The sequence below is a fragment of the Grus americana genome, chromosome 1 (assembly GCF_028858705.1).
Source record: "Grus americana isolate bGruAme1 chromosome 1, bGruAme1.mat, whole genome shotgun sequence".
NCBI classification, from domain to species: Eukaryota; Metazoa; Chordata; class Aves; order Gruiformes; family Gruidae; genus Grus; species Grus americana.
In genome coordinates this window covers 123,552,473-123,561,275 of record NC_072852.1, presented here as the reverse complement: position 1 = coordinate 123,561,275, position 8,803 = coordinate 123,552,473, and the positions used below count along the sequence as shown (strand labels likewise).

Sequence of the window (8,803 nt, the reverse complement as noted above, 5' to 3'; positions counted from 1 at the left end):
AGGTGCTAAGGAAGGAAAGTCCGTGGGGGGTCACCTACTCTCCTTCCCAACAACCCCTTGTTGAGCAGAGGAGATGGATCGAGTCTCCTAAGCTCTACTGAAAATAGGGAAAGGATCTTCTAAAGCTCAGGAAATCATGTGGTTAGAAATAGCTGTTATCACCTTAATAACAGATAAGTGTTGGACAAGTCTAGACAAACTCTTACACCTTCATGGGGAATGAGATATTATTTAAGTCCAGATCATCTATTTCTCATTAACCAACACAAACTTTGAAATCAACTTATTGTATCACCCCAACAAGGCCAAAATGTGACAGAGGTGAGAAAGTAGGCAGTAAAACAGTCAGAAATCTATCTTATAAGCAAGGAAGAAAATTACATTTTAACCATGCTGCCCATATCTCATGAGTTTTCCAGACAATCTAAAAGGATAACTACAAATGTGACAGCAAATATTTTACAACATTAAACACTTCTGAGCTGCTTTCACTACACGTGATCAGTTGGCTGCAAGTCTCCAAGTCTTGCAAGCACGTATGTCAAATGTTTCATTTTATCTTTAGTCAGAGTCATGAGGAAAGATGAAAGAGAAAGAAAGAGAATATTCCTGGCATAAAGCAGGAAATACCAGCACTGCCTGTATCCATGGGAAGGGAACTGATCATCCATAAAGAACATACTTTGCACAGTGCTTAAAAATGGTTCTTCCAAGAGTACTTGCATGCTAAATAGTTTTCTTGGAAATGTATTGATATATTAAAAAGTACACTTCAGTCAACACAGACAGATCACAAGGAAGATGTCTTCATGACCTGATGATCAGGGGTTGGTACCATCTTGTTCCTTGGTTTAATTAAGAGATGGGTTCTTGTGGGTGTCCAATAAATTTACCATGATTTGTAGCATAAATTTATGGTCCCCTTCCTGTGATGTTGCCTATTCATAAGCAAAGTCACTTCAGCTGTTGGTTGTAATATGGTGGGAAGAAAATTTCAGTGTACTGTTGAGCCACACCCTACCTTTAGACGTATCAGCTATGTCAAGCTCCTTAATATCAGTGTCTTTAGTGATATCAGTGTCCCTTTAGGGAAAGGGACAATTATTACAGTGCTATCAACCCATTACTGACAGATAAAAGATCCACTTTTGTCCCCTAGCAAGCAAAACTCACTTCCCATAGTGGCAGGCAGGCAGCTGGTGAAGAGCTACACAGGTATCTAATCCTGCCTGTATTACAAAGCAAAGACAGCAGATTGAGACATCTTTAAAAAGTTAGTTTCCTTTCTGGCATCTTGACAGCTCTTGTTAGGTCCCCCCGTTGGACCAGTTCACCAGACTGCGAGCACGCTCTGTCACAGGCTATTCCCAAGCCTTTGGCTGAAGAGGAGGGTGAGGAGCAATCCAATGGCAGCTGGCAACTGCTTGAACGGGAGCTGCAAAGACAACGGAGCCAAACACTCCTCAGGAGTGTCAACGGGGGACATGCAGTTGCCACGAGTTGCTTTTTGGGAGGTTCAGAGGGCCTCCAGAGTCCCTTCCAATCAACATTTCTATGATTCTGTGATTTCAGCCCAAATGTGACAGCACATATAGCTGTATGGTGGAGGTGACTTCTAATGGTTGACGCTTCTGGAGCTGGAAGAGTTAGTCACTGCTGGTACTGTTACCCTAAGGACTTTTTATGGCACGCATCTGCTCCCGTATGTGCAGGTACTTTCAGAAATGCCAGGAAAAATCAAACCAATCCTCAAGGAAAAGGATTAAGGACTACAGTACAACAGTGTAATTATAGGGCAGAATTATCTGATGTGCCAATATCTGTGTCTGAATACATTTCTAATCAACAGCAAGCTTTCTAATGCAAAACCAGCCAATATTTCTTCAATGTGCAACTGCATTTATAATTGCTTAGCAAGTCTTGTCTTTAAAAACATGTTTTATTCTACAGAGACTTTAATTTTAAACTCAAATTGTTCTGGCCACTTAGTTTTTCATAAGACTACAGTCAGTATTCATATCATGTAAAATTACACAGAGTTGGTTTTATGCCCTGTTTTTGGATGACTGTAAATCTTTGCAAATGGCACAGCACCATGAGTATCAAGTCAAACTTGCAGGATAAAAAATTTTCAGATCTCCCATTTTGACAGCTTTCTAAACTTCTGGGCTAACCTGAAGTCCTCAGCAAAATTTTACCTCCTCCTCCTCGTAAATCCAGAACAGCACCAGTGGATTTTGGCAGGTGTGCAAATGAGCTGGAAGTAGCATGTACTTTAAAAGCTTTGCTTTGCCATTTAATCAATCACACCAGCTGCTTATTGCATCGTGTACTGTAGCACAATAGAGATTATTGCCTAAATAATTAGTAATGCTATGATGGCACAGCGCAGTAATACAGTGGGTGTGTATATATAGTAAAAACGCGTGGGTATTTTATAACCTGATACACATGCCTCTTGGCTCCCCTCATCCCCTGCACATGTGAGCCTGTGCGTGTCACCTTGCGATGCTAGATCCGGAAGCACGGTGCGCTACGATGTGGGAACTGCAGTGGGTCTCATGTGTATGAGCAGCTAGGGAAAAATAGGTTTTCTTACTTAACGTCAGCAGTCTGTAGGTATCTGGACAGTCACAAAAGAGAGCAACCTGAATCTGAGGCAACATTTGACTCTGATCATTTGAGCTGTATTCTGGAAATTCAGAAGTTGTGAACTGGTTTGATATTAACAGTGTTTGTAGTCCTCTTCAGCAACAAGCTGAGGCCCGAAGGCAGATGGGCTGAGAGGCATGAGAATAGACTTTCAAATAGTATCTGTGGCCTGGCTGCAAGCAGGCATTACCGAAAATCTCCTCAGTTACCTCATGAGCAAATGTCTTCAAACTTTTGCTAAATCCTTCTTCATCTGGTCCGTGTCTCTCTGGGCTGGATTCCTCAGTGCGAGACTGCCAGTGGTAGCGCACTTCTGGCACATCTGGAGGAAGCACTCGTGACAGCCAGTACTGTAATCTAGCCGGCTCTGATCGCAGCAGCAAGGCGATCCAGCACATGGAAGACCAGCGGGTTGCCATGAGAGAGGTCAGGCAGAATCAAATATAGTCAGGAAAGGCAATACCTCGTGAGCTAACACAAATATTTCCTTGAAGTCAAAGGCAAACATTGTTTTTCAGGAACAAATGACCTTCCTCCATCCTTCCTTTGTGTCTCTGTTATACATTCTGTTACTATAATGGACTACGTTTCTGAAGGCTTTGGAAACCTGTTTTCAACATCTGCCTGAGGTCACAAGCAAGAAGGATTTTAATGATTAAATTATATTGGGTGAATGTTTCCAAATGTAACAAAACGACTTCCCATGTGGGTACAATTGGCAGCCTCCACAGAGAAGCACGGTGGACATAATCCTTTTTTAACCAAGACGGACAGCAAACGTAATATGTCTTGCAATTTCTGAAGCCATTTTTAACTTCTGTAATTCTATGCTGCACTAAAAGGGAAAACATACGGAGTGAAAAAGAATGGCTCAGTGGAACCAATATATCACGTCAAAAAAGGGCAAAGTCTCTGCTTGACATCAGTTGCTGCTCCAAGCTTCACAATGGAAACTCGGTGGAAACAAGGTACCACAATTCCCACAGCTACTCCCGCAGAACCTTCCTTTTTTTGACTTGTTTATATTTTATCACAATATATATAGGAACAGACGTTACGTCTAATTTTCATTAGCAAGTCTAATATTGGTCTGTGTTTATATGCTAGAGCCAGAACAGAAGCCATATGTCTAGCAGGATGATTCAGATCCCTGAGACCTTAAAAAAAAGAGCCTGATTTAACAAACAGAGAGAAGTTTTCTAGGAAATGTCAAAATTATTTTGCTTTGTATGGAAACTGTTTTCATTTTCCACTTCATGAGAAAGTCCATACAACTTACAGTATTGTTAAAAAACTGTTCTTGAAACCATTGTGGAATTTGGGAAGCCAAGAGATGTGATAATATTTTCAAACATGATTTCCATTAAAGGCTTGATATAAAAAAAGTCACTGACATTTTGCAGTCAGAGTTACAGATGTTTATGTCAACAGCTTTTTTCTCAAAGCTCAGTTTTGAAATAATATGGTTTTCATTACAATGCATTCTGTGTTCTCATTTCCATCAATCCCACTCCTAAAGGCCTGATTGCTTTTCTCTGTCATTAGAGATGCTAAGAAGTTGAGTTGTTGGTGGGCTCCCTTCCTTCCTTCCTTCCTTCCTTCCTTCCTTCCTTCCTTCCTTCCTTCCTTCCTTCCTTCCTTCTTCCCTCCCTCCCTCCCTCCCTCCCTCCCTCCCTCCCTTCTTTCCTTTGTCCCTTTCTTCTTGTTCTGTCTGCAGAAAAATGACCCTCTCTCTGATGTCTGCGGCAGCCAGAGTTTTAAGACCAACCGAGAGGATGCTGATGGCGATGGCGGAGCAAGGAAGGCAGCCACACAGTGAAAGGGCTTCGCAGAGGCGTGCAGGAGCGTGCCAGACCCAGCGGCACATCCCAGCCATCAGGCGACAGACTGACAGAGTCCTGGACAGGCGCAATCACAGCTCTCGGTCACATGGACCGTCGTGTATTTAGGATCCCACCTAACACAATTACCCTAAAAGCCGCCACCAGGAGAGCCAGCTGAGGAGCAAATGGGCTGTGTAGGAAGCCGTGCCCTGAGTGTGGAAGAAAACCACGGCCAGAGGTAAGGCACGGGCTGACTGCACGGCAGGAAGGAGCGTGTGGAGCCGCAGGGCTGGGAGTGCCGGGGCAGCAGCCTCGGGGCGAGTGCCCGGCTGGCCCGGGGACAGGAGGGCTTGGCCGTGGCAGTGGCCGCTGGAGAGCTGGTGGCGATGCGGGGCCGAGCAGAGGGAAGCCGCTGCAGCTGGGGGATGGGGGCGGGTGGGTGATGGCCCAGGGGGAAGGAGAGACCGGGATACGGCAGCCCTCTGGCCCCGAGCTGGAGAAGCCCCATCCTTCATGCTCCAGGACGGATTTGCCTAAGGCAAATAGGGGCCTGTTGCGTTTATCCTCTCATGTCTGAAGCAGTGTGCCCAGGTCAGTCATACTCTGCATTTCTCACCGCCCCAGTGAAGTCACCGCTTGTTACTCATTCTCTCTTCCATGTGTAGAGGGGCAGAGGGGGATCCTACCCAAACCTGGAGACCAAAGGGCCTCTGGGGGCTACCTACCATCTTGCCTATGTTACATACCACAGCTCCTCCTGCTCTCTGGCAGAGCAGGGAGCTGAGAGTGAGGGCCAGCTGGGTGAAGCATCGCCCTCCCGGCCTAAACCACCACCGTAGCTATGGCTTCTCAGGTCTAATAGGTGATCTGAAGTGCCTTGAGAGGGGAGGGCTGCTAGCACCCGCGTACCAGTAAGTAAAACCCACGCACACCACCCACGTACCTACACTTTTCACCTTTGCCTATCACTGGAGTCAACTGCAATAAAATCAATATTGCACAAAGAGGTGCATCTCTGCAGTTCTGTATATTAATGCTGGATGTTTCCCAGATAGTAGGAAGGTCTAGTCTAGGCTAAAAGCAAACCAAAAGATCTCTTCTGAATCACAAGTAATGCACAATTTTACTGTTTGAACTAAGGAGCAGTATGGCCTGATCCATTGCTGTGGATCAGGCGTGGTTATGCAAAGCCAGGCAGACAGCACTGCTGTGGGACCGATGCAAGGCAGCCCAGAGCAGGGCTTTCCCCTGTGCCCAATTTCGAGCCCGTCAGCCCCTCTCTGGCGAGCAGGCACAGGGCAAGACCCCCTGAAGGTGTGCAGCCAGGACAGCAGCCGTCCTGGTGCACAGGGGGAGCGCAGAGAACTGAGCAGGTCTTATTTTCTTTCGACGCTTCTCTCTGTGTTTTATTTTAAATTTTATGGCCTGCTGCTACCTGTGGCATTACCTCACCCCTGCACTGATCATGGGAAGCAAATAACTTGTTCTGCACGCAAAGACGTCTGGGAGTCTCCACAGCCAGCGCTGCATCCATCTGAACTGTGTGGATCCTTGTTCTGTCCTCGGAAATGTTCCTGGGATCACCGCTGCTGGGGTTTGCCATCAGGCAACACCGCAGGCAGCCCTCCTATCCTAAACCCCATCATGTACCTGCTTCCCATCGCTCTCTTACCCAACACAGGGCTGGCAAAAGTGTTGGAGCTGGTGGTTGTTCCCTTTCGTTAATCCAGGGATGCGGGTGCAGAAGGCAAAGCCACTTTCTGTGGGACAGAGGGATGGTCCAGGCGGAGACTGTACATCTGAATACGTGCTGAGTTAACTCAGCTGAAACACATTAGGACAAGACAAAAGGGACCAGCAAAGATTTTCCCATTGTTTCTCCCCATTCTTTTTCTCCATGCAATGAAATAAATGACTGTAGGCTACATGCTCTGGCTGCTAAAGCATTTTGACACAAATTTTTTCAGGCTTGAAATCTCAAATAAAAGAAAATCTTGTATTTCCTTCTGCTCCTAAGCCCTACAGTAAACATCCAATTGTCATTCTACATGAAAACAAAGGCCTTGAAAATAAGTGTGTGTGTGGGGGGAAATAGCAATGTTTTTCACATTCTTTTTTTATTACCATTTTACAGCTTGATTCTTTATCTCAGTACTTCACCTCGAAAGTCGTAAGTTTACATACTCTGGATTAACTACTCACTTGAAGGAGGGGGTGACTGTGATGATCTAAACTTCCAAACTAGCCCATCTCCTTGGCACTAGCGGCTGAGACCCCAACATCCTCCTTTGAATCTTATAATTTACTGCATTTAGCTTTATCATTATGGTGTGTTACTCCTTTTGAGAAGGTGAAAAGAGAATCAAGAACCTTTCTCTCCAGCCCCATTTCTGATGCACACACTCAGATGTCTCTACATCTGTATCTCTCTGCAGCTGGATTTTGGTAGCAAGGAATTTGTGCAGAGAAAAAAAAAAAGATCACACAAAATGGCTCATTTTAACAACTCTAGCGATGCAGCACCCTGCTGCGAAGGGGTGAAGGAAGTCCTTACCTTCGAACTACACTTGTACAGTGGGTGGCTGATGGAGTCGACGTAGTGATGCCTCATACAGCGGCTGGGGTCGGAGTCGATCATGAAGGAACTGTCTGTTTTACTGTCCGCGTCTCCCATCACTGCCAGGAGCGAGAGCATGGAAATCGAAGCCGCAAGTACATGATTTCCCATTGTCGAGGAACTTCTCGCTGATAACAGCAGAGGGAGATAGAGTATTAAAAAAACTCCAAATACTGGCAGCCAGTTCCTTTCCAGGACTCTGAAAAGTCTGGTTTAAGTCTCTTAGCTGTCATTCTTCTTCTCGAGTTGGAGTTTGCTGAGATTGTAATCCGTCAAAGAATCTCCTGTGTAGTTGGAATAAAAACAACATAAATCACAATCCTGACCAAAAAGAGCTCTGGAGAAAAACAGACATAAATAATATTAGGGCACACAGGATTTTTCCTAGCCAAAATACATGCTCTGAGTGAGCATCATTCCTGCAGTAGGTACAGTACATGGCATTAAGAAGGAGATGTCAAGGCCTTTTTTACTTTAAGCATTGCTCCATTATTTTACTGGGGAGAACCTTTTGACTTTTAACATCACAAGTGCTGCAATGCCAATCTTCTTCACTTGGTGATGTCCCTAATGTGTTCCCCTCAAAACTGGTGATTACCAACACATCAGAGATTTCTGCAAATTGAAAGGACTGTGTATCCACTCGAAGTATCAACCCCCACACTTGGGGGGCAAAGCTAGGCTTCGTCCTGCATTACAGGTGGGAATTTCTGGCCCAGGCAGCACATGGAAAGGCTGGAGGCAGGCTGACCCCCGGCTCAAGGGGCTGAGTGTCGGTGTCCCGCAAGGACAAGGGGCACCCCCAGGATGGAGGGGCGCAGAGGGTCCAAGCCCAGACATGGGCAGTGCAATCCCCTGGGAAATTCACTAAGCACGGACCTGCACTGCATGGAGGACCCGCACGTAGGTCTCCAGTTGCCCTGCCTTCCCCAGTACCAAACTCACACACACAAAGGTGGGCATGCTTTACTTGCTTACTCATCAGGCTGCACTTGCTCAGTGACAGTCTCTTCCACATTAATTAAAGAGCAGCATCTGAAAAATACATTATATTCCATAATATCCCAGTACATCCCAGCTAGCAATTAGGAAAAAAATATATGCGGGTAGAATCATGCGGATTGCCACTTGAGCATCTAGATTTCTGGTGCATGTTGAAGACCAGGAGATCCTCCAGAAAACACACACAGGACTATCCCCAAAATGCTGCCCGGAGCTCTGTGCCTGCAGGGAAAGGAGGGCATCTCCCTCAGCTGCTTCATCACAGCCCCTTGATCCTTCTCACAAAGTCCGTAGTCTCAAATGTGTGATTTAATTTTGCTTTTACTACAAATAGCTACAGCGTGAAAGAGCTGTGAATTATCCATCTAAATATAACCTCACAAAGCAAAGGATAGTCATAAGTAGAGTTAAAAGTGTGAGGACTTTCTGAAGAAACTTAAGATAAACCAATTCTCTGGTTGTGCAGAAATGCTCCCCTGGAGCCTGTTGCCTGTTTAAAGAGCTGATATGTGCCTTTATTGCCTTACACAAGCCTCTTTCAAAATTATTTTCTGGTTTGCTGGTGATACTCTAAACTGACTGATACTCATCTCCCAAACAGCCTGAAATTACGAGGCCTCCCCACAAGAGTGCTTGATGATTTGTGTATTGCTTTATAGCTTGCTCAAACACTTTTGTGAGAGGAGCGCATAGCAGTGAGAAACCCTTC

General features: G+C 45.5%; 1 protein-coding gene across 13 annotated transcripts in view; it reads right to left on the bottom strand.

Annotated features, from left to right (window-relative positions):
• The window catches only part of NDP (norrin cystine knot growth factor NDP), a 35,120-nt gene that overhangs the window by 15,011 nt on the left and 11,306 nt on the right, over positions 1-8,803 (bottom strand). For 8 of the 13 annotated variants that reach the window (XM_054816499.1, XM_054816518.1, XM_054816509.1 and 5 more), the window contains one exon: positions 7,030-7,376. In XM_054816499.1, coding sequence (XP_054672474.1) covers positions 7,030-7,203 — 174 coding nt within the window. In that variant the 5' untranslated portion in view covers positions 7,204-7,376. Of the gene's footprint in view, positions 1-7,029; positions 7,377-8,070; positions 8,128-8,803 lie in introns of all 13 variants that reach the window. The other 5 variants (XM_054816485.1, XM_054816552.1, XM_054816537.1 and 2 more) reach the window with 2 other exon arrangements.